Source organism: Chlamydotis macqueenii, chromosome 4 (assembly GCF_036417535.1).
Source record: "Chlamydotis macqueenii isolate bChlMac1 chromosome 4, bChlMac1.mat, whole genome shotgun sequence".
NCBI lineage: Eukaryota > Metazoa > Chordata > Aves > Otidiformes > Otididae > Chlamydotis > Chlamydotis macqueenii.
In genome coordinates this window covers 17,555,288-17,581,948 of record NC_141559.1, presented here as the reverse complement: position 1 = coordinate 17,581,948, position 26,661 = coordinate 17,555,288, and the positions used below count along the sequence as shown (strand labels likewise).

The 26,661-nt window shown below is 37.0% G+C and overlaps 1 protein-coding gene across 2 annotated transcripts in view; it reads left to right on the top strand.

The window, feature by feature from the left end:
* LRBA (LPS responsive beige-like anchor protein) overlaps window positions 1-26,661 on the top strand; it is a 423,660-nt gene that overhangs the window by 25,175 nt on the left and 371,824 nt on the right. For both annotated transcript variants that reach the window (XM_086746251.1, XM_086746250.1), the window contains exons 3-5: window positions 23,226-23,457; window positions 23,590-23,690; window positions 25,897-25,992. In XM_086746251.1, the coding sequence (XP_086602377.1) occupies window positions 23,226-23,457; window positions 23,590-23,690; window positions 25,897-25,992 (429 nt within the window). The remainder of the gene's footprint in view (window positions 1-23,225; window positions 23,458-23,589; window positions 23,691-25,896; window positions 25,993-26,661) is intronic.

Sequence of the window (26,661 nt, the reverse complement as noted above, 5' to 3'; positions counted from 1 at the left end):
GGGGTTCCAGAGGAGGGCCACGAAGATGATGAGAGGGCTGGAGCACCTCCCCTATGAGGACAGGCTGAGAGAGTTGGGGCTGTTCAGCCTGGAAAAGAGAAGGCTCCGGGGAGACCTTATAGTGGTCTTCCAGTACCTCAAGGGGGCCTACAAGAGAGATGGGGAGAGACTGTTCAGCAGGGCCTCTTGTGATAGGATGAGGGGTAATGGTTTTAAAATAGAGGGAGGTAGATTTAGATTAGGTAGTAGGAAGAAATTTTTTACACTGAGGGTTATAGAACACTGGAACAGGTTGCCCAGAGAGGTGGTGGATGCCCCATCCCTGGAAACATTCAAGGCCAGATTGGATGAGGCTCTGAGCAACCTGATCTTGTTGAAGATGTTCCTGCTTCCTGCAGGGGTTTTGGACTAGATGACCTTTGAAGGTCCCTTCCAACCCTAACTATTCTATGATTCTATGAAACGATGCATGAACTTTGATTACAAAGCGAAGAAAATTCAGTGCTCTCATGAAAGCCCAACCAAAGATGCTAAAATTAACTTGATGCATTGAATGGAACTTTACTTTGTGTGTTTGGCCTTACAGTAATCTCTGATCTTTGTTAGGGAAATCTGGAAAACTGGGTAACATGGTACTTGAACTGGTACAGACCTGACTGGGTCAGGAACAGAAAGATGTTGAAAAGTGTCTTGGTTGTGATAACTATGTTCTACTTAATACAAAATGTGTCTTGCCCTAGTGCTCACTTTTTAATGTGAGATATGAGTCTTGGGATGAAGCTGAAATATTTGTTGCCAGACAGGCAACCCTTGTCGATAGGCAGGGTTAGTGGCCAAACCGAGTTTCTTCTGTGGTGAATTTCTACAGGTGAATTGCTATGTCTTGGCTACTGTCATAACTAGGGTAATTATTTCAGCTGATTGAGAGTTTATACACTTGTCCTAGTCAAACTGAACTTGGAAAAAGGCACCTGTTTTGATCCTGATAGTTTCACAGATAGTCATGTGGTGGCAAGACAAACTGGGTAACAGGAATTTATAACGTATTATGTTCCTTTGTATCAGTTACAAAGGATCTAGACTGGCTAATGTACCAATACATTGTGAGTGGGAGCTGGCTGAGCTTCAGTGCTGAGAAAGCTGTGCAGAGATATTACCGTAGTGAGTTCTGGAAGGAAGCCAAGGAAATGTAGGATTTGCTCAGAAGGATTGCACAGAGTCATTCTGATCTGCATTTGAAATATTAGATCTGGTTTGACCCTCAGCTGCTGAGAAATGATTGCAAAGGTGGGGCAGGCAAGTGACACAATACAGTGGCCAGTTGTGGCCTCCTCTTACAGGTGCAGACCACGCTGTTCTAATTAATGCCTTTCCGAGAGCTAGATTGGATTGTGTTCAGGGCAGGAAGGGACACAATAGTGCTTTGTATATTTCAAAAAAAGTTGTTGCTCTAAAATTAACAATCTAGTTTTCGTAGTGGAGTACTTTGCCAGGAGCAGCTTTGTATGTGCTAGCAGACTCTACGTTCACTCTAATTTCATTTCTGCAGTGATGCTGTGATTAATCTTTTAGTTTTTGTGGGGGGTTTTTTTGTTTGGTTGTTTGGTTTTTTTTTTTAATTGGTTTTGTTTTGTTTGGTATCCAATAAATAAAAACTAGTAAGCAAAGTTTCATTTGATGTGCAGGGCTGGTGAAAGCTAGCATTCAAAGGAGTGAAACTAGTTTGACTGTGACTGGCAGTCACACAAGGTGTTTTACCAGTAAATCTTAACTAAAAGTTTGGCCATTATGCTTTCTTTATCAGAAATGTGCTTAATGAGCTTAGTTGTCCATAAATCTATTTGGTATTAAACTTTTCGATTAACTGAAGAAAGATCAAAATGTTATGTGCTACAGTGGGAGTGTCTCTGTAACCTGAACTAGTAGACAAGTGAGTAGGAGTGCTCTCTCTGAGGTATTACTATTACTAGGTAAAATTTCAGGTCACAGAGGAACTGTATTGTCAAATGTCAAGTACTTGAAGTAATATGGTCCGTAAGACTGTTTTTAAGGAGTCATGTTTTAGTCATCCTGGGATCTGCAGAAATAGATGTAAACAAGCTGTTAGAATCTCATTGGCTATTGTAAATTTGAAAAGAAAACGTACAAGTATGCAATCATACTTTTAATTATGTACTGACTTAAAAGGGAAAATGAGAATTCTGTTGGTACTGCTTTCATCCCATTTTTTAAAAACTTAGTTTAGAGTCCCTGTGCAAGAATGAGGATTCTTCAGAATGGAGATGGGGTTAATTTTATGTACATAACTGCTTATAAATATATATTTTGGGTGTCTAAATCCTTCTAAAATTCTTTCTGTATGGATGTGATGTTTCTGTCAGATATATTTGCAGTGACTGATTTTTAGAAAAGTCCTTGTGCCATATTTTCACATCTAAGCATCTGAAACTTTGAAATTATGCTTGTGTATCATTCAGTTTCAATGTATTTGCTTTGGAACATAGATCCATATACCGGAGAATTGACAAAAGTTGTTTTTTCTATTCAGAATCTGTTACCTGAAATGCCCATGAGATGGTGCTCATCAGTCTTGTTTTTGTGTAGCAGCAGATCTGTGCATAGTTCTGACTTATGAGCAAGAATGCAGTAGTTAGCATTGCTGTCTTTCTAAGGGAAGGAAAAAGAGCAAAACAACCTGACAATATCTTGAATTAATATACAAAATACCTATTACTGTACTATTTTGAAGCATGTGTAAAACCAGTCTGGATATCCCTGCTCATCTTTGGGAAGATCGATTTGAAGCTAGTTTAGACAAATTATAGATTACCACTTAATTTTTCTGTCTTAAAAATGAGTTTCTAAATAAGCAAAGGACAAAAAAAAATTTTAGACATCTGTCCTTTTTGTGCAACTTCATTTCCTTCTGTTTTTCTCAATGATCTGTGAAAGTTTTCTTTATGGAGAGCATTCTGCTGATAATCCACACCAGTGTATTCTGTTCTGTAATATCTTTCTGTGGGAGTTTCATTAGTGTGATTTGTTTATGTTTTCCCCTTGACTTATGCACAGTCTATAACAAGCAATACAGAGCAAGGGGCCTTGGGAGAAATGTTAAACTCTTGTTAACTAAGAGTACTCTTTCTTTGAGCTGCACTCACAGTGTTAGAAGCTCCAGTGCTGTTTTTCAAGAGTGTAATTTCAGATGCAAGATAGGGAGAAAAATACAAAAATAAGAGGAAGAGATTAGAGTAAATTTTTTTTTTCTGAAGTAAGGTTACAGGAATACTTACAGCAGGCTGCAGCACACTGGAGCCAAATGTGTTATTTTACACTCTATTTCAGATTGTTCTTATTGGTATTTTAAAAGTAGCAGCCTAAATGGTCTGGGAGAGTTGGGAGGAGATCTGGAAGAGGACACAACTGACATAGATGAATTCCCAAGGAAGGAGTTATCAATATTCATAGATGGTGTCGTGGTTTAACCCCAGCTGTCAATTAAGCACCACACAGCTGCTTGCTCACTCCTCCCTGCAGTGGAATGGGGGAGAGAATTGGAAGAGTAAAAGTGAGAAAACTCATGGGTTGAGATAAAGACAGTTTAATAGGTAAAACAAAAGCCATGCACACAAGCAAAGCAAAACAGTTTATTCACTACTTCCCATCGACAGGCAGGTGTTCAGCCATCTCCAGGAAAGCAGGGCTCCATTATGCATGATGGTTGCCTGGGAAGACAAACACCATCACTCTGAACGTCCTCCCCTTCCTCATTCTTCCCCCAGCCTCACATGCTGGGCATGACCTCATATGGTGTGGAATATCCCTTTGGTCAGTTGGGGTCAGCTGCCCCAGCTGTGTCCCCTCCCACCTTCTTGTGCACCCCCGGCCTGCTCATTGGCAGGGTGGTGTGAGAAGCAGCAAAGGCCTTGACTCTGTGTAAGCATGGCTCGGCAATAACAAAAACATCCCTGTATCATCAACACTGTTTTCAGCACAAATCCAAAACATAGCCCCATACTAGCTACTGTAAAGAAAATTAACTCTATCCCAGCAAAACCAGCACAGATAAGTATGGAAACAAGAGTTGGTTGTATGAAAACTGGAATGAAGTGACTAGCACCACTGTTATAATTGGCTAAGCTAAGGAAACATTCAAAGAAAGTGCCTGCTAAGTATTAATTAGCAGAGATTACAGGCCTTTGAAAATGAGGATCATTTTAAACTTGATCTAGCAGAGTTATTCAAAGATTTATTTTGTACAAAGATTGTCTTTTTACAGGCTGCTGCAGTTAGATCAGAACAAGAGGAAAGAGGAAAATCTATTTCCTCTGGAAACTTCTGTTCCAAATTCTATGAATGGTACTATGATCAATGTTTTTTTTTTTTGTGTGTGTGTTTTATAGGCTTTTTTCTTTTCTTTTTTTTTTTTTTTCTTTTTAAAATCACTATAGCTTTGACCAAATAAGAAACTTGAGTTATGATTGCCTGTATGTTCTGTTCTATCGGTGACTGCTGAAAGCAGCATTAGGACAGCACAGAAGATACTAAAGTGCTTGAGAAAAGCACCTTGATAAGAAATGGAGGCAAAACCGGAAGTGAATGCAACACTGTACATAGGGGAAGCTGAAGACAAATACCAACTGAAAAGGCTGTAGGGGAAGAGGAAAAAAAATAGAAAATTCTAGCTGAATTTCCTTTGGGGAAATGTAACTAAAAGGTATAATTTTGGAATGTTTAACTTCAGCTGAAACAGAAGTATTTGGATGTGTTCTGGATGTGCTGAAATGAGTGGGACGAAGAGTTTAGAATTATGCCAAATTACAGTCCAAGCTCATGCATTGCAGAGTAGTAACTGGAGCCTGAGAGGTGAGCAAGGAGTCTGAAAGTCTTTTTGGCTGTTTTCAACTTGATGATAGTGTTGATGGTGAAAGAATAAATTCTATCATTTGTGTGTTGATGCTGAATAATCTGTGTTGGGATGATACTGTAGGTGAATAAGTGGTATTTGAAGATCAGATATAATTTAAGTATGAAAAGATGAGGTAAGACCAAATGGTTTTCTAACCTACTTCACACTGAACATACAAGCCTATGCAAAGGAGACTTCTACCATAAGGGCATTTATGGAAGACCTGAATCAAGGTAGGAGTAGTAAGTACCTGTGTACGCAGAAGAGGAAACCAGGGAGAGGTACAAACAGAAGATAACTCTCCAGAAAAGCAGTCTTAGCTTCTCCTCTTCAGATTCCGGTATTGCTCCCTTGAAACCCTTTGTGTCCTGTGAACTTTCCTTCACTCTAAGGAACCTGGGGAATTTGTTTTCAGATTTAGTCTTCTCAACATACTATTTCACTGAGATGAAAGTCTGTAATTCTCATTCTATTTATTTTCCCTTAAATATAGTTCCTGTTTCTTTGTGTCTTCAGATTTGTTGTTTTCTCCTTCACTTCTTTGCATGTTTTCCTGTCTACCATTTCTTCAATCTTGTATGTGTTTATACTTCTAATTCTTCAAATAAAAAAATCATTATGGAGTTACTTTTTTTTTTTTTTTTGTAGCAAGCTGTGCCAGTTCTAGGTCAGACAATTTAAAATAGAGGAAAAAAATTCCTATGAAAGGAAATTAAGAACATTTCTGATTGAATTTTCATTTGGTAAAAATGAATTGAAAAAATTCATTTTGGAATGTTTACTTTAACATGAAATAATGCTACAGTGCTTCAGGGAAGTTGCTGATTATGGAGGGAGTCAAGATACACTACAAAAGAAATCCTGGAGATTGTTGTGTTGGTGTCAGAAAAAAATAGCTCAGCTAGAAATGGGTGAGGAGAATGTGGGCCTACAATTCATGATAAAAACGCCAATTTTGAGCCTAAGCCACTTTGACATTCTTAAAAATGATGTTTGTAAGAATTGTTTTTATTTCAAAAAGTATTTTTATTTCGTGGTTCAGAAAAACTAATTTCCTGTCAGACACTAGTATTTCTTGAGGAGTACAAATCTCATCTTGAACAACTTCAAGAAAGCACTTTTAGAGAATTAAGTTTAAGTGCAATTCCCCAGGAGTCAGGATTTTTGTTCTTATAGAAGAGTGTAAAGAGAGACAGGTCTTGCAATAATAATTCTAAAAAGACAGCAGTTGTATTTCTGATGAATGTTTTACAGCTTGTAATACCACATAGCTTAGAAGGCATTGCTGTTTACCCAGGATTGTTTGTGTAGACATTTCTGCAACAATTACAGTAGAGGAAAAAAAGACAGAAAAATGTGAAACAAACAAGCAAAAAGCTTCTTGTATGTAAACTTGTGGGTCCATAGTCAAACAGATTGTCTGAATAAATCACCATTTGCTGAGCTGATGATAGAAGTTTTAAATTTGTTGAGAATTTAACTTAAGACACAAAGTCTTAAGTTTTGTGGGAATGTAAATACCTAATTTGCACGTTTTGTTTGTTGTACTTGAAGATAACTACTATATACTGAAATGATTGCTGAAGTACCTGTGTGGGTTTTGCTTTACATTAAGAACTGCTTTTTTTTTTTTCTGTGATTCAAACATTTGAAAGAAACAATGAATGTAATATGTTGTACTTGAGGTGAAAGTAGGGTTTAGAGTGAACAGTCTCATCTTGTTTACCAGTTGTGAAACATTATCCTAGTTACAACAAATGATTCTTCTTCCCTTAATCAACTATTTAAAGTGAATTCTTACCTTACTAAAAGTAACTGATTTTTGAAGGCAGTATCCTGAAATTTAGTATTTTATTACTCCTTGAAACAGCAGCTAACCTGGTGTTCCAACCGGTATGCCTGTACTCAGCTGTCAGCATTAATTGCTGCTTTTTTTGAGAAGCAGAGAAGACATCTGACCTGTGTGTTTGATTTTAAGTCTGTTTACTTTTTGGAGTGATCAAGTTAAGCGGGTGTAGAATAAGTGATTTGGGATCTTCTGCTACCAATTAAATAATGTTTTTCATCAGTTTAAAATGTAAAAAACTCAAATAGCAGAATTTTCTGACTGTTTAGAATGATATTAGGAGATATGAGTGACTGTGACTGAAGAAATATGTGAAGTAGGAGTGAGTGTGCTTTTTGTTAAGAGTTTACTGCAAAAATATTTTCATGATTAAGTGTGAATAAATTACTACATTTTATACTCATGTTTGTTTTCCTCTATTAGAGGTGTTCATAGTATGCTAGTAGTATCAGTCTTTCGTGTACTACATCCTGATTATGTCTTCTATGTAAACTAAACTGACTTTTTTAGGAAACCTGTTTAAAGACCTTGTAGTTTTCCCTGCATCTCGAACAGTGTGTAAATGAATCAGGTTCATGTTTGCTTCTTCAAACTTATTTTCTGCAATCCATATTCCTTTCTGCTGGTACAGTACTTTTAAAATCAGTGTTTGGGAGAAAAAAAAAATCGCTATGTGGATTTGGCCACATGTGACACTTAACTAATAATTCTGTGGTACCTCCTTTTATTTCCCTTATTTGTGGTTACTAAACTAATATCATGTCGAGACACTATGAAAGTCGAAAGACACACGTTATAAAAAGAATAAGAGGAACTACATAATGAAATGCACTAACTTCATGTTGGCAGTTGAAATTTGAAATACAATGGCACATACACTGGAAGAATTTGGATATTGATTGCTTGCGGTAGATGATTTCTGCTATACCTATTTTAACTTTTTTAGTAGTAGAGATGAGGTTGTGGATTCTTCTGCTTTTTAAAGTATGGACATTAAACTTTAAATATGCAGCAGCCGTTTATGAGTTATTTTCAGTGTTTCACTTCAGAATTTTATAATAAAGCAAGCCATTGATGAATTGACTTTTCTGACAAAAAGAAATGTTTGTTTAGAAAGAAATGTGTGATGACAATCTGACAGGGTTACCACTGTAATCAGATATTTCTGTGGTTTTGTGTCAGCTTATCTGAAGGATCACTAATGACTTAAAAGCATATAAACTTTTAATTTTTTTTTTTTTTCCAGAGCTTTTGATTCCCTTCTGTGAGCGACTGAGCCCAGGCAATCTGCAGCTCTGAAATCTGTGTTTCAGAGTAGCTGATTGGCCTGGGAGTTTGGAAGTCCTAAGGACTGCAGTTTCAGTGCATGTGTTGCAACTCTTTCACAACTGAGGAGTCCAAGAGCTGTAGAGTCCTCAGGTGTCTCCTGGGTAGTATTGCAGGATAACAGGGCTATTGGACAAGTTCCTAATTCAGTCAATGACAAGCAGCAGAAAATGTGGCAGTGATGGTATCAAAAGTTAGCAACGTTCCCTTCCCCACCCCTCTGCCCCTGAAATTGTTTTTTTCCAAAGTGGAATTGTAAGTTTCAAGAAACTTATTTGTCCATTTATCTTGGCTGTGGGAGGAATTTTCTAAATTCCAAAACTGCAACAGAAATAGTACTGATCAAATTATTATTTTTGTAACATGTTTTCTGTTCAGAAACAGAAAAATGGAAAAACTACAAATACTGTGAGCTGTCTACTTTGTTGCAGAATTAAGGGGAGTAGAGAAATCTACTTTAAGTTGGATGAATGTATGTTGTAAAAGAAATTAGTGGATTTGGATATGCCTTACACAGAAATGTGCACACTGTTACAGCTCTGGAGTTTTGGAACAGTGCCATGTGTCTTAATCTTTGACAAAAACCCCCACTAAAGCTTAGTGTATAGATGAAATTGTCTTTCTACTTGAAAAAGTATGGTGAGCTATGCAGAAGAGGATGTATGTACATACCAGTGTTTTTGCTAGAGCAGATGGTAGTTAGTAGTCCTCTTTTGGCTTTTTTCTCCAAAGTTACACTGGAACAAAAGGTAATACGTAGACTGATTGAAAGGAAAAGGAAACTTTAAGATTAAAGATTTTTGTTCTGTCTCTTTTTTTCCTATTTTTCATTTTCATTTTCTTTTCTTTTCCTCTTAAAGGCATATGTGTTTGGGAATTTCATAGAATCATAGAATGGTTAGGGTTGGAAGGGACCTTCAAAGGTCATCTAGTCCAACCCCCCTGCAAGGAGCAGGGACATCCCCAACTAGATCAGGTTGCTCAGAGCCTCATCCAGCCTGGCCTTGAACGTTTCTAGAGATGGGGCCTCCACCACCTTTCTGGGCAACCTGTTCCAGTGTTCTAGAACTCGCATCGTAAAAAATTTTTTCCTAATTTCTAATCTAAATCTACCCCCCTCTATTTTAAAACCATTACCTCTCGTCCTATTGCAACAGGCCCTACTAAACAGCCTTTCCCCATCTTTCTTGTAGGCCCCCTTGAGGTACTGGAAGACCGCTATCAGGTCTCCCCGGAGCCTCCTCTTCTGCAGGCTGAACAGCCCCAACTCTCTCAGCCTGTCCTCATAAGAGAGGTGCTCCAGCCCTTTTATCATCTTTGTGTCCCTCCTCTGGACCTTCTCCAACCCGTCTATATCCTTCTTGTGTTGGGGGCTCCAGAAGTGGACACAGTACTCCAGGTGGGGTCTCACCAGGGCAGAGTAGAGGGGCAGAATCACCTCCCTCGACCTGCTGGCCACACTCCTCTTGATGCAGCCCAGGATGCGGTTGGCCTTCTGGGCCGCGAGGGCGCATTGCCTGCTCATGTTAAGCTTCTCGTCCACCAGCACTCCCAAGTCCTTCTCCTCAGGGCTGCTCTCAATCCATTCTCTGTCCAGCCTGTATTTGTGCCTGGGATTGCCATGACCCAGGTGCAGGACCTTGCACTTGGCCTGGTTGAACTTCCTGAGGTTGGCACGGGCCCACCTCTCCAGCCTGTCAAGGTCCCTCTGGATGGCATCCCTCCCTTCCAGCGTATCGATGGCACCCCACAGCTTGGTGTCGTCGGCAAACTTGCTGAGGGTGCACTCTATCCCCCTGTCCATGTCGCCGACAAAGATGTTGAACAGGGCCGGGCCCAATTTCAAGACATTCTGATATTTGGAGTGAGATAATAAAGATACTTGCGCCAATCTTTGGCTTTACATGTGAGGGACCACAGTTTATGTTGTTATCAGATTGCTGTCTTGAACCTTGTTTCTTGTTTAATGATTTTTGTGTTAATTACTTTTTCTGTTGTATTTGGAAATCTTTCTCTTATAAGTGAATATTGAGCCCCTTGCTATAGGAAAGACATTGAGGTGCTGGGGTGCGTGCACAGAAGGGGAACAAAACTGGTGAAGGGTCTGGAACACAAATCTTATGAGGAGCAGCTGAGGGAACTGGAGTTGTTGAGTCTGGAGAAAAGGAGGGTGAGGGGAGACATTATCACTCTCTACAACTACCTGAAAGGAGGTTGTAGCGAGGTGAGTGTTCGTCTCTTTTCCGGAGTAAAGAGTGATAGGACGCAAGGAAATGGCCTCAAGTTGCATTGGGGAGATTTAGATTGGATATTGGGAAATATTTCTTCGCCGAAGGGGTTAGCAGGCATTGGAACAGGCTGTCCAGGTAAGATGGTGGAGTCACCATCCCTGGAGGTGTTCAAAGAACGTGTAGGTGAGGAGCTTAGGGACATGGCTTAGTGGTGGACTTGGCAGTGCTAGGTTAATGGTTGGACTCTATGATCTTAAAGGCCTTTTTCAACCTAAAGCGTTCGGTGACTCTATGACTCTGTTAAATGTGTGGAAAGCCACAGGAAATACTGTTACTAAGAGGCTGATTTGATAAACGTTGAGGAATGTATCTGTGATTCTTCTCTTCATACTGCTGAATTTGCTTGGCAAAACTTTATTTCTAGAGATAACGTGCCAGTAGAAGGAAAGAAAATGAAATAGCTCCTCTGTTAGAGGCTCTACTGAGTCTCCAGGTTTAGAATTTAGATCAAAATGGTTTACCTGTAAGCTGAAGATCTTTTTTCTATTTGTTTATTTAGATGAAAAATGTTGAAGTACTCTATCATTTCCAAATAATTTTTGTTTATAAATTCTGTAGTTACCCTTGCAGTCCCAGAATCCATGACTATAGTAGATGTTATATGTTTTCTTTGAAACTTGTTTTAGTAAATAAATGCAATTTTTATAGAAGGGCCAGACTTTAAGAAACTGGGAAGATGGTTACTTGTTCTTTTATTACTGTGGGTCTTTACTAATTACAGAATTTGAAGGAAATTATGTAGGGACTACATGACTATTAACACTAAAGAAAAAAAGGGAAAATAATTTGGATATGGAATGAAATAGAAGATTTTGCTTGAAAGATTATACTGATCTTTATTTTGATGGCATTAATCTCTCCTTTTGTAGTGATACTTTATTTATGTTCAATTTGACTAGCATTTAGTAGTGACAGATGTTCTTTCCTTCATTGTCTCACTAAAGCAAGTTTTATTGTTCAGTTAATCACACTTCACAGAGAAGAGAGTATTCTAAGAAACACCATTTCACATACTCCTACATTATTTGGATGTAACCTTTTTTAGGTTATGTATATTATCACTCGTGGATGATAGTTTAGTTTTGAATCACAGATTTGCATGTGGGGAAGGTGTTTAAGCATCCTTCTAAATTCTTAAATCCTTATGAGTGTAGTAATTCCAGAGCAAGCCTTTTTACCTTAGAAGTCCGAATACGTGACATGACAGTGTTGATGAAGGAATGCTGAGAACTCCATTAGTACTGTGATTTTGTTCAAATTCTTGACAAATCTGTTGAATTTGGTGTTAAAAAATTATTTTAAAGTTAAAAATATTGGAAGCCAAGCCTTAGTAAATGCCAGCTTTACTGGCTAAATATTTGCTTGAGTCTGTAATTCAAAACTCTCTTGTCTGACAGTTGTTGCTTTTGTCCAGTCTGAAGTGCAGTTGGTCGTGGGGGAGTGGGAGGGTCCTGCCAGGTTTTCTGAAGAACGCATGACAGTTACAGTTGGTAGTATTTGATTGCAAAATTAAAAAAAAAAAAAATCAAACAGAACATAGTTCACAACTGTATTAATTTGAGGATGCTTTTGTCTTTTTAGATCTGACTTCAATTGCAGCTCTGGTCAACAGTTCAAATGAGCTTGGTCATAACATAATTCCTCTCTGTGGATATGACAGGTTACATAAGTGGTTTGCACACTGGCCCATGTAGGAGGTGACTCTCCCAGAAAAATTGGGAGACTGTGACGTGAACTGGATGGGTAGAACTGCTTAGCTAAATGTATAGGTAGATGCATAGTTACATCAGAATTATGTTGTTTTCTATGGAAATGGAAAAAGTTATTGTACAGGGTGATCAAGAGAACAACTGGCATTTACTAGGGGAGGCACTTGCCAGAAGAGTGGGGACACTGTAAGCAGGAGGTTACATTTGTAGGTGATAGTGATAATGTATGCAACACTAGTAGTCTTTGTCTTGTTTGTTTCTTCCGTTATTTTTTTTTTTTTTTTCCTCCCTTCTCCTTTACTGTTGTAACTATTCCTTGGAGACAATTTCTATTCACTCGTTGCCTATATGCTGAGAAAAGGGATAGACAAATTGAGGCAGGGCAAATTTTAAAAATTGCAACAGGGAAAGCAGTGTGTTTTATGTTTCCTGTAGCATGTTATTTAATATTTCTTACGTCCAAAGGAAAATTTAATCCCAGCCAGGGATGAAAATATCATCCCAGGACAACTGTCTCTGCTTCAGCTGTGGCAGCAATCTCTGCCGATTCAGAGAAGGCAAGTGTGGTGCTTTCCAGCTGTTCTGGATTGAGGCAGTGTCAGAAATGACAGAAGCAAATGTGCCCGTTCTTGGTTTCTGCTGGACTTTGTAACCTGGTGCCTTTAGCTGTGCTGAAATTCTCAGCAATTAATCTGCTGAGCTATGAAGTATGATGGCCGTTGGGGAGCTGGCATACATTTGCTTCTAGCATGTGCTATATGTGGGCTGCAACTTTTAGTAGGAGAGGAAATACCTTAACATTACAGTTGCTAAATCTGATAAAACCTGCCAGAGCTTTATAAGTAAACTGATTACTCAATTAATCTTGTATAATGTTGCTTCATTTTATTCCTCTTGTAAGGTTATTCTTTGCTGTTCTTGTATAATTCCGTGTTTAGAACATGTTCTGTTTTGTTCCTTTTCTGTGACTTCCTTTGTTCCTTTCGCCTTTCTCCCTTACTTGTAGCTGTTAGCCCCTAGTCTCAAAAACACTTGGAAAACACTTGCAAACATGTTTCCTAGAATGAACTCCTAACCTTGTTTTATTCCTAGAATTCCATTGTTACACGTTTTTTTTTTTAACAATGTACTTAGCAAATCTTACAAAGTGAATATCCGATTTAAGTCAAAAGTTATAAAGTTATGTGAAGGATTGCTTGTATAATACTTGCAGGATGCAAACTTACGATTCTGTGAAGAGTGGTGACTCCTTTCTCCTTGCCCCCAAACCACTGTAAAATACCAGACAGATGTATTGTTTCTGTACAAAAGTATTGGGATATATTATCTGTTCTCTAGCATCTAGGGAAGTGATCTTCACACCTTTTTGATTGTGCACTCCATCAGTAAAAAAAATTTGAGCATGCACCCCCAATAAATGTACAACTATTTATTTATGAATTATATACATGTTCTGCTGTATTAGTATGTTATGTTCATTATAAATAATACAAAATAGGAATTAAAAACTGTGAGATAAAGATAAAATAAAAAGTACTTTTAATTTTTAAATTTTATTCAGTAATGATAGGGGGAAAAATTTTTTTTTTCTGCACCCCAGAGGATTGTCCTGCACACCCCCTAGACTGCATGTACCTTGCTTTGGATGCACTGGGAGGCTTTTTGGGAATTATTTACTTTACATTTTTTTTCTAGTTTTCTTAGTTTAGGAAGCTGCAATTTTCAGAAGGTCAAATATAATATATTATTGTACATTAGCAACCTGTTATGGTTATATATATTTTTAGAAGTATTCCTGTTCAGGATATGTGGTATACAGAAAAATAATTGTGTAATTGTTTGTACTTCTTTGTAATTGGAAGGTGTTTACTACACCTGTGACTTCCTGTGTTTTCCTTTCAATTACAAATTGAAATAAAATCAATAGTTAATTACTAATCATTAGTAATACTAAATGTTTAAAGGAAGCATCTTAAAATACTTTATTGAATTATTATTACTGTCTTTGCACACCAGTTTGGTTGAAGGAAGACAAGTATCTTTGGTAATCTTTTACATTTAAGTGATTAGAGGAAAAAAAAAAGGTTAGAAAAAGAATTTAATGACAAGAACGCCTGGGCAAATTGTTTCAGGTAAGTGTTTTTTTAGGAGTATCCAAATGTATTATTAGACTTGAAATTTTTGTCTTTCACTAGTCATTGCAAGAGAAGTTCTCTGGCAGTGGGAGTCAATAAGTCTACTTTCCCATTTTAACCTACCTGTCTAACTTCTGTGTGGGCCCTTGTTTTTGAGTGTGTGTAAACTTAGTCATATTTACTCAGGCGTGGTGTCGGTGTTGTATAGTTGGTTTCGTTTTTTTTTTTGGTTTTTTTTTCTGATTTGGCCTGCGGGCGGAATTAATTTTCTTCTGCCTCTTGCATACAATGAGAATGTCCTGAATGATGGAGGTAGATGCAAGCAGGGCATTCTCTGAAAGGTCATCCTGACCGTATGGTTTCTTCCCTGCTGTGAACTTGTTGATTTGTATGATATTAGAAATGTCTTCTTTTGGACTCGTTCCTTGAGAGGAAGGATCAAGATAGGACAGCTTGCAGACGTGTGCAGCTTGGTGACTGAGGTATGGTTAGTCTGTTTCTCTCAGTATATAGCAGATTGTTTTTGTTTGCTGATGGGTGATATTTCCAGACTTGGCAAAGAGGTGCTTGATGAAGTTCCATGTATCTGGATACTGGGGAAAAAAAAAATTAATATCCTTGTAAATTCAAATAAAAGATAACTTTTAGAAATGCAACTGGGGAGGGAAGTGCTGGGATACGGCCAGTATGGTACAGTGCTTTGCTATGTGTTTTTCATGTATTTGAGTTTAAATTCAGAGTAATTTAACTCAAGCTGGCTTTCTACTGGATGTCATAAAATGACAGATTTCTGATTTTTAAAATGTCAAAACCATAAATCATTAGTTTGCTAAGATTGCACTAGCAAGCTATTAAAGAAGATGGCAGTATTTACTGTAGATAAATGCAAATTTAAAAAGGTTCTCTGTATCATGGTTTAAATGATTTATTTGCTTTCAATGCACATATGAATCTGATGTGATGTAAAGATTTAGGGTATTTCATTTCCTGTACAGAGCTACAAATTTGCATATTATTAAACCATCTCTTGGAGTGGTATCTTTCTTCTATGTCTTAAACGCTATCACAGGTTAAGGTTCACTGAAAAAAGTAAATTAAAACAGAAGCAGAATTTAATGCTATTAATACAGATACTGAAAATATATGAATTTCAGCTGGATTTATATATAGTCTATATCTATGTTAATATCTATCAAGATCTATAGTGTAAGCCAAAGTTGGAAAAGTGCCAGGTTTTGTAAATATGCCTTCAGGCACTATTTGGAGTTTGTTAAAAGTTTGTCTTGAAATTGTTTGTTTTGCAAAAAATCAGCTTGGTAGTCCTTTGTTTCCTCAGACATTTGTAATAAAGCTTATAGTTGCATGGTCTCCTCAGGAGCAAAGGGCCTCTATGCTCAGTGTTGTGCTTCAGAGAAAAGCTGGTGGGGAATCAGTTTTATGCTTCTGTCGTCTTCTCCACGTTTGTCCAGTATCCTGCGGGTTTGCTGAGTGTATCCTCTGTTTGGTCTGTGTCAGAGTGGTTCTCTGGGCTCCTAGAACTCATGTTTTGTGTCATGTTCTTGGCAATCCTTTTTATATCAGCTGTCCCACCTCTTGATGAGCCAGTAAGGATTGGGAGGAGGGTAAAAATCCTAATATTGAACTTACCTATTTTCTTTCATTTTTGGAATCTGTTGTTGAATTTCCAGAAGGGAAGACAGAAGCACTGTGCACGATGGTATGGAATGCTGTAACTGTTTTGAGTTCAAGTGTGGTATTTGTTTTTAATTTGAACTGTGTACTGAGATTGTCTTTTTTTTTTTTTTTTGGGGGGGGGGGTTGTTTTTTTTTTTTTATTTTAATGGATACCAAACTGATAAAATAAATGTAGAATTTTTTTTAGTCGTCTTTTCCCTATTTGTTTTTGTAGGATAAAATTTAACTTTGCTAATCATTTAGCTTAAAACTGGGATTGTTCCCTTTATAAGACAGAGTATGTGGTATGTACTTTTAAAAAGACTTTCTAAAAGCTTTTTCTAAAATGTATAAAATTTGAAATTCATAGTGCCACTCCCCTGTCCTTGTGTTTAAAAACACTATGTAGAGCTAATTCTTCCTTGCATTGGTGTGCTTGCACTGGGGCTTCACCTGCACACTACAAACTGAACTAATTGTGTTTGTGAACTAATTTGATGTAAAAATGCTTGCAAGCAGAGTGAAAATACTTATTAGCTAGGGAAAGTACAGCATAATTGATGACAACATAATTATCTTCTAAAACTGTATTGTCCCCTGTGCCCCTCTTTCGGTTGGGAAGGAGAAACACATAGATAAATGTCACCACCATAAGGATGCTTCAGATGTATTGTGCCTACCTGGACAAGAATTTTGCTTTTTTGCATTTGTTATTTTGAGAGAATAATTTTAATGTATACATAAGCATAGCTAAATACCTCTTTAAAGGAAAGTTTTAATGAACTGTTTCATGCCTCGGATTAGCTGGTTAGGAGATACTTGCTACTCTTTCTTGTGTGAATTGGGTAAATTGTGTGCCTTCTGTAGTCAGCAATTATGAAGTTTAATAAACTCTGGTTTTATATAAACCAATACTTAAATGTAAACTTTTCTGTTAATTTGAAATCTTATGCAGTCTTATTTCCTGGAGATACAGCTTTCTTCTTTGTTGTGAGAGAGCATGAGATATAAGCTGCTGATAGAAAAGCTGTCTCGGGGAGGAAGCGAATTATACTGTGCTGAGACACTATATTAAAAATGTGTAATGCTGGGCTAACAGTTTCAAATACAACATTAGGTGGCAGTAGTAGACTCTTAACACCTTGTGGGTCATTGTTAAATTTACTTTTTGTCAGTTTTCCAAATGAGAGACAGACTTGAAGAAATTTTATTTTAATACAGAACATTCATGTTACATCACTATGAAAGGAAGCAATGGGAGTGACTTTTCCTGACTGATCAAGCTTTGATAATAGTTGATAGCAGTATTGAATAGAATTATATGAAAGCCTCAAGATTAAAGGGAATGCAAGGCTGTTGTGCAATGCCACTATTGATATGCCTGGATTAAAATGGACCTTTCTTATTTGCTAGGTAAATGAAGGTGTGTAGGCTTTGTTAGGAACTTGCTAACAGGAGAGAAAGCAGCTAATTAAGAAAATGTAGCTTTTTTTTTCCTTACCATCCTTTTTCCTTAGAAAGCAGATGAGATGAATACTATTAGTATTCTTTTTTTTTTTTTTTTTTTTTTTTTTTTTTTTTTTTTTTTGTGGTGTAGCTATTGGGTAGTCTTGGATGGGGAGAAACTGGTGACTTTAGCCCAAGATATCAGCAAGAAAGGTTTGTGGTTTACTGCTCAAGAAACATCTATTTGCTCTTTGTCTGATTATTTTTGGTTTTTGGGGTTGGTCATGGTTTTGGGAGGTTTGGGAAGGCAAGTCCAAAGGTCGAGCAAGGTCAAAGAGGATGCTTATAGAAGAGGCTGGAGTATAATCTTCCCTGCTATGAAAGACTCACTGGCCACTTGCATATTCATGGTCTCATGTTAGTTTAAACTTTGAGCTGAGGTGCCAGATGACTTTGAATCATGTGCATCTTGTTGAGAGCTTATGACCTTGCCTTTCATGAGTTTATCTTCTTGTAGTTCTTTGTACTTTACCTAGTTTTTCTGGTTGCATTATGGTTGATATAGTCAAATTTTTTTTCTTCTATATATTGCCACATCTAGGCTTTTTCTGTTCCTTTCTTGCCTCCCTAAAACCTCTCTGGGCCTGAGCCCTATTTGTCATAATTTCACTGACTTGACATTCATACTAATGCCACTAGCTGTTACACTTATGGAAGCTATCAGCAGGCTTTCCAATGAAATCTCCTCTTAGGACTTGTATTTTAATATATTCTCATCTCCAAGTGTTATGTTAGTGATAGAAACAACTGCATGGGAAAGTGGGGGATGAGGCGCAGAGAATGGATTGCTGCAAATTAGTATGTGCGATTTATTCTTTTTCCCCACCTTTTTCTTCTTCTGGTCGTAGAGTAATAGAATAGTTGAGGTTGGAAGGGACCTTTTAAAGGTTCATCTGGTCCAAGCCCCCTGCAAGGAGCAGGGACGTCTCCAACTCAGTCAGGTTGCTCAGAGCCCCGTCCAACCTGGCCTTGGATGTTTCCAGGGATGGGGCATCCACCACCTCTCTGGGCAACCTGTGCCAGTGTTCCACCACCTTCACTGTAAAAAAATTTTTCCTAATATCTAATCTAAATCTACCTCTCTCTATTTTAAAACCATTACCCCTCATCCTATTGCAACAGACCCTGCTAAAGAGTTTCTCCCCGTCTTTCCTGTAGGCCCCCTTTAGGTTCTGGAAGACTGCTGTAAGGTCTCCCTGGAGCCTCCTCTTTTCCAGGCTGAACAGCCCCAACTCTCTCAGCCTGTCCTTGTAGGAGAGGTGCTCTAGCCCTCTCATCATCTTTGTGGCCAACCTCTGGACTTGCTCCAAAAGGTCCACGTCTGTAGATGCCTTTCCAAATCAGAACCATCTTTTTATCACACCCAGAGTGTGTACTACAGTGTTGACTTTCAGTGTTTATTGTGTGCCCTCAGAGAATTTGACTGGCTTGGGTTCACTTATGATCCTATGAGATCCTTTCCCTAAAGAGATTTTAGTTCTTATACTTCTCAAATGTTTGGTATGTATTTTTGATGATCAGTACATTTGTTTTAAGTTTCTGAGTACATGAAAGGAGATGGAGTCCAGGATGTGAATTATTACTTTGGTGGAAAATGAGAATAAATGTAGGCAGAGAATATTGTATTTATTTTTACTCAGAAGCATAATAGCTGAAATGAATTCGTCTTTTTTCTATTTGTGTTCTCCAAAGGCTGCATTCAGATTCCATCATCAAGGGATGAAAAACATAGGGGTTTTTTTGTTTGTTTGCTTTTAACCTTAGGTCGACTAATGAAGTAAAATTGCATTAAGAACAGGACCATTTTGGATAACATAGCTGTTTTGTGAACTGAGGTAAAACATAGGTTGTATATCAAAGTTTTAATTGTTGAAATGGCAACTGGTTTAGCTTCAGCACATTTTTCTTGATGTTTATTGTGTATAAGTACCTTACTCTTATAAATGGAAGATTTTGTGTTGTTATCAGCTTTGTACATACAGCTCTGTGCATTCTTATTAAGCAGAAACTTTTAAAATTTTTACTGAGATAGAACTGACCTAATTGCCTGCATTTTTTTCTCTTTATAGGATAGGCATTTTCCATTGGATAGGAATTGTCCAAACTTCTTGTTTTGGACATACTAAAGAAACAATTCTAAGATTACAAAATCAACATCTTGAGGAAAAGGGAGCTTACAGTTTGCTTGGCTAATCTGGTTGTAGGAAACAAATCAAGTACATTTGGCTTGATGTGTATCTAGTAACCAGATGGATGAGGAAACTCTGTGTAAGTCAAGTCTTTTTTGGAGATTTGAGGTAAAATTGTGGAGATCCAGCCTTATAGTTCTCTCAAGTATAACCAATTTGGCTTTTCCAGGAGAAATGCTGATTGTGATCTTGGACTTGATTTCTTTTTTTCTTGTTACAGTTTGTTGAAATATTTTTTCCTCATATTTTCTTACAAGTTTTTTTAATAATACATAAATATAATAATAATAATAATTACAATATTTTATATCTGCCCCTGTGAGAAATGACTTTAAATCAGTTTCATGAACTAGATCATGATCTTTCAGGAAAGTGGAGCTTGACTGTCTTTGTTCTGAGCTATCTTCTGTGTACTGTAGTTTGGCAGTTGCTCACCCTAAAGGGTGCACCATCTCTTTTTATCTCTTGAATTGCTTCTCCCATTTCATGTTAGATGAAAGGCTTGTTGCAAAGAAAGGTTTTAAGTGTTTATATTAGCTTTTTGTTTCTATTTAGAAGTGATGTAGGGCTTTTTTATACTTAACATTAGTGCTATTATGTTGACTTCTCATTAGTTTGATTCTCTAAGGGAAAAAAAAAATCACACTCTGAGTCTGTAGTTAAAAATTGCTGTGAAGTATTATCTCTATTCTCAATCGGCTAAATGTAGAAACATTTTACCAAAAAGCTTGAGCTATTGGTTTAGTTTATATATTTTTTCAAAGGTGAATGTAACTGGCAAAATGTAAAATTTGTGAGGATATATTTGAATACTTTGAATAGTGCCCTTTAAAACCACTCCTGTAAGCTTGTACTTAATTTTACATGCCAAAGAAAGAAAACGTTATGCCACCCTGTAGGTTGCTATAAAGATTGTTTATGCAGCTCAGCATAGGACTTAAAATACGTTGAATTGGAGAATTTTGAAAAATGTATTATGTGACATAGGAGACCAAATCATGCTAAAGTGCAAGGTAAGACTATACATCAGTTCAAAGGCTACATTATTCAAAAAAATACAACCATAAAAAAAGTAATAAGATTACATTCTCACACTTCATGGCTAGTAAGGTGCATTAAGCTGCTCAGATATTCATAACTTACTGTGACATTTGGGAAGATTACATTTTGCTGTGCACAGCCATTACTGCAGCTCAGATAATAACTAGCCAATGCATGGACCTGGATTATGATCCCTGTCATTGGAAACAAATTTGTGTTTTGAAGGTTGATCAGTTTCAAATCACCATTAGAAAGGGTTAATATGACATACTGTGGGGTGTGTGTGTGCTTATGTGTATCTAATGGGTATGCATACATATAATACATGCACTCTGCCTTTGGTATATTGCTTTCTCTGTCAAATTTTTTGTCCTCACTTCTCTTAAAGGAAATGTTAAAATGGTAATTATTTCTACCGTAGCATATTATTTCTAGAATGTACTTGCTGAAATGCTTATGTTTGCAGATAAGATTGGAAACCTAATTTGACAGCTTCCTGGATGGGTGGTTACTGATAATAGTGTATCTAGCCAAAAATGAAAGATTGGTGGTGTAGACTATAGGGTGAAGGTAAGGTCACCTCTAGTTGCTGTTTATGGTTTTGGTGTGATAATTGATGGTTGGCTGGTAGTTAATACCAAATAAATAAAGAGTTGAATTTCTTGTTAAGAATTAGCAGGTGTTTGTGGCTACAATTTAAGCTTCAGCTATTCTGTGTGTACACAGAATGCAGTATTTTCTTTGTTTCTTACCTTGATGGTGAGAAAGAGAGTGGCTTCTAGAGGAATACCTCAATTTTGTAGAAGATGATAAATTTAGTGTAAAATGTAGTGTAACATTGGTTATTTTTTACATTTTCAAATGTTTTATTCAGGTTTTTTTTAAGTGGTATACTTTTTTCTTTGCATTTGTTTTGCGATAATTCTGTTTTAATCCATTCTGCTCAGCATTCTCCCTTGAATTCTACCTTACAGAGCTTTCTTGAGGTAGACCTGTGGTCCATCTTGTGGAAGGGGAAAACTGAGGCTTGGTGAATGATAATTACTTGATAGATTTGTTTGAGTTGACAGTGTGAGTTGATACAGAGAAGTTAGGAATATAATTCAAGTCTCTGTTCCTGTGGTTTCTGTAGATATTAAGGAAGCATCTTATAGTAAATTGCATAATTATTTTTCATGACCAAGAGGGAAGAAAATGGAAAAGTGTAAATTATTGTTTAGAAATCATTGCCATGAGACATTGTCTAGTCTGTCATAAAAGCAGTAACTTTCTCTGCTTCTTGTGGTGTTTGGCATTACTGATTTATGCCCCGAAGATTGCTTCTTCAAAGTGACAAGATTTAGACACTTGGGGAAAATGTATGGTAATTTCAGTAGCTAATGAAGAGCACATATTCTATTCCATTGAGTAAGTTTATCTTCAGGTCCTGACTAGCTGAGAGAAGCTGTCTGAGCTAATATAGAAGCAAGTTAGTATATGTATTTTGGGGTAGTTTTCACATGAGCAAGTGACAGTACTGAAGCTATTAATGGTCAGAGCCTGTGAAAGGAACACCATGTAGGACAGAAATAATGTCTTTTATCAGACAAACCTGTAGAAGTGAGAATGAGCTGAAATACTTTTGATTGTGAGTCCGTCTTGATAATTTGAGTCAATGCTATCTGAATTCGGATTTGTGTGCTGGTATATAATGAGTATTTTGGCAAGCATGACACATTTTTAAGGTTAATACAGTTCTAAAGTCCAAGAGAAGCTTAAAAAGTGAAGGGGGAAATTGGGGTAGAGGACTTAGGTTAGTACAATCCATTTTTCCTTTGGCTGGACTTTGTATTTTATTGAGTACACAAACAAGAAGTAGGTTATTTTCTTTCCCCCCTCCACCTCCTTGGCACATGCGTACGTGGTTAGTTACTCAGTGTATTTTCAAACAAAGCCTGCGTCTAGGAGACCTGACATATTAGAGAATTTAAGTGCCTTAGCCAAAGCGTAGTCAAAGGCTTCAAACAGTGCTGCTGTTTCACATTCATGTGAATTTAGCAAGCCTTTGCTTCCTTTTAGTTCCTAATGAAACTGGCAGTTAATACTTAACCAACTTTATTCAATATCTCAGGAGTGACTCTTTAAGTGTTTATAAGTGGCAATATTTCTCATGTGCATCAGCTCATTTTGGCTAGAATTGCCCTCTTACTTGAGGAGTGTTAAGCACACCTGAAGGAAAGCTTTTAGGGCCACTCCAGGCTGTTTAAGGTATCTTAGCTGACTTGGCTGTGTCGCTGATTTTGGAATACTCACTTGGTCTCTTCACTTTCAACTGTGTGGGGCAGCTCAGAACATCTGTATCTTAAACTAGTTAAATGTTCTTCTGCAAGTTATCTGATAGAGGGTGACACCTTAGGAGCATCTATGTTGAAGTTACTCAACAGAACTTGAAAAAGAAGAAAAGTAAGACTTGATACATTGATACTGGCTTCATTATGTTTTTTTTTTTTTTAATCTTACGTCTTTGTTAGCTTTCTTTTTGCAGAATGAATAACTTAAAGCATTAAATGATACTTTGATACAGTTGCCTTAAGGGTTTTTTTAATCTTCTGTTTGAAAGCTTGTTGGGGGCCCCTTTGACTTGGAAATGAACTTTATCATCCAAGAAGGAGAGGGCATCACCTGCATGGTAGACTTGCTGGATAAGTGTGACATCACCTGCCAGGCTGAGGTGTGGAGCATGTTTACAGCAATCTTGAAGAAAAGTATACGCAATCTGCAGGCGTGCACCGAAGTGGGGCTTGTTGAACAAGTGCTCAAGAGGATTGATAAAGCTGACAACATGATTGCAGGTACAGTTTCACCCAGTATATGACTCAGTGTATTCCTTTTTATGTAAAATCTCATGGAAACATTTATTAAGTGATAGAAATTTGACGTTGCATTTTATTAAGCATTTGTATTGCTGTTCTTTTCCTTTTCAGATCTCTTAGTGGATATGCTGGGTGTGTTGGCTAGCTATAACTTGACAGTTCGAGAGCTAAAGTTATTCTTCAGCAAGCTTCAAGGAGAAAAAGGGAGATGGGTAAAAGAAAACACAAAACTGAAACCATTTTTGTAGTGCTGCTTAAATTTTTCCTAATGTTCACAAGTTAAAAGGCTGTTTGATAACCGTTATAATAAACCAATTTTAAATGTACCAAGAAATACAGGATGCTTTCTGGTATTATATCAATGAATCTTTTTACTTGTAAGTAATTAAAATACAGAGAGTAGAATAGTGATGAAATTAAATTTCCTCCTGGATCTGTGTACTAGATTGGTATTTTTGAACACCTGGGAATAATATGCTGGCTCTAAGAAAGTGTTTTTATGCACATGTTTTTGTTTTTCTAATTCCAGTTATGTGAAATTGAAGGGAAAAGGATTAAAACTTTCTTGAAGACAAAAGAGAAAAATAAATAAAAAAAATGTTTGCATAGGCAGTTCAGTGTGCTCCTATTTTCACATTGTCCTTCTTTACCTGAAGATTGAAAAAAATTATCTAGTTAGAGAAGTGAGAATTTGTGGCAGAAACTGAAGGAAATAAGCTCCACCTGAAAAATTGTATCATATGTTTTCTCCTGTTCCTGTGTGAACTAGAAAGGGAGAAGAGGGTTGTCTTTTACTGTGGAGAACCTCCTTTCCTGAAGTAAAAATGTGTATGTTGTAGAGGCCACCAGATAAAGTTTTCTTTAATACAAAATTGTTGTTTGCTGGAATTTGGAACTATTAGTCATTTAACTTTGAATTTTAATTCAACTCCTTTTATCTCTAAATATTCTACCTAGTGTAGAGAAAGGGTAGCACAGTGTTGCTGTCGACTTCAAATAATTTTGAAAAATGTATTCAGTATAAAGGCCAGTATGCACGAATAATACAGAAAATTTTAAAAGACCCTTTGAAATAATAACTTAGGAGATCTCAGCTTTCTCAAAAAAACCTCTGAACTTAATAGAGGGTTTAAACTTAATTGAACATAGAGATGAATTCAAGTTGTCTCTGTAACATTAACTTTTTCATTTCCTGTCTCTCTGCTATTTGCACTTAATTTCCTTTCTTTATTAAAGACTAAATATAGAAGAAAGGAAGAGAAAAATGCCACAGTTGCATTGCTAAGGAGTTGCACAACTCCATAAATCTTAAAATCAGCAGTGCTGTAAAGTTATGAAGTATTTGGCTACAACACAAATTACTGTGTTGAATTCTATAGTGCTGAAGACATCTAAGCAGTTCTCAGTGTTTCCTCCTCAATTTTAAACTAGATTCATGAAGTGCTGTTTATCTGACTATAATTTTGGTACATTTGAAATTCTTGTGATAGATCATGCAATGCTTGGTTTTCAGAGGGTGGGTGCTTACAAGAGGGGGAAAAAGGACACTTCCCAGAAAAGATCAGAAGTATAAAATTGTAGTTTAAAGATAGATCTACTGGAAGGTTATAAAGTTGTAAAAGAAGATGCACAAAACTGTTCTGTCATTATGACCAGTATTTGCTGTACTACTTATGTTGTGAGCTCATATATTTCATTTGGAGCTTATAGTTTCTGAATATTACAACTAAATTAATGCAGAATTAGGGTGGTGATGGGGAAGTGTTAAACATTCACACTAACTGAGCACTCGGTTTAGGTGCTCCAAACTGCTTTTGAGACTTGAGTCATTCTCCATGGACTTATTTGAAGGGATATATGTAACCCTTAGATATATTGGTATGTAACTGTAGTCCTGATGAAAAGAATCTTGTCTGCTGATCCTCTCTCTCCCTTTTGCTAGGTAGTTCCTATCTCCCTTGTGCTGACACAAGTTTCACACAGCCACAATCCAAAACTTACGTAACTGAAAACTTGTTTGCATTTGTTTTTACTAAATTAGTTTTCAACTGGATCAGTTAATTTTCTTTAGCTCACTGCAAATCCACACAAACAGTAGCGCTGATGGGAATGAACAGTTAAAGGGAGAAGCAAACATTCAGGGTCAGTTTAGTTTATGCTATGCGAAAGTGGCTCTGACCTTTAAGTCCTTAATTTAGTTATCCAATTAATTGTATTTTGATGCACCTACTGCATATTGTGTGAAGGTTTCCATGACTCTTTATTAATGGTGTTTATTGAAAGTGCTAAGTGTCTTAGCAGAGTATTACTCAAACATGTGCAAAGCTTTAAAATATGTCAAAACTAATTTTTGTATGTAGTCTTTTCTTTCTTATGGATGTGTTTTATGTATTTACAAGTGTAATAATTCTTTGTCAGCCACCACATGCTGGGAAGTTATTGTCTGTGTTAAAACACATGCCTCAGAAGTATGGACCTGATGCCTTCTTCAACTTTCCAGGAAAAAGTGCTGCAGTATGTAGATATTTTAAGTCTCTTGTTTGTTCGTTTATTGTTCTGTTATGACTGTTGGTTATTTTCATTTGTGATGGGTTTTTTTGTTTCATCTGTCATTGTCATGGAGTTTTAAATATTTTTTTTGTCTGCCTGACGCGTACATTATGCCTAAATAAATCATAATAACTGTACATAATCACTACAGAAGGATAAATACTAGTACAGGAAGAATGGATATAAATGAGGCTTTTTTGGGTTTGTTTTTTCTTTTTTGCTTTGGACTGGTTGAGTTAAATCTTGTTGCAAGGAAAATCTACCTGCTCTTCACTCCCATTTTTCTGAGGGAATGGTGCCTGTGTTAGTATCCAGTATGTTTGAGAATGGCTTTGTGGTGGGTTGACCTTGACTGGACACCAGGTGCCCACCAAGCCACTCTATCACTCTCTCTCTTCAGCTGGACAGGGGAGAGAAAATGTAACGAAGGATTCATGTATTGAGATGAGGACAGGGAGATCACTCATGAACTACTGTCACAAGCAAAGCAGATTCAACTTGGGGAAATCAATTTATTACCAATCAAATCAGAGTAGACTAACAAGATATAAAAACAAATCTTAAAACACCTTCCCTCTACCTTTCCCTTCTCAACTTCACACCTGATTTCTCTGCCTGAGTGGAGCAAGGGGA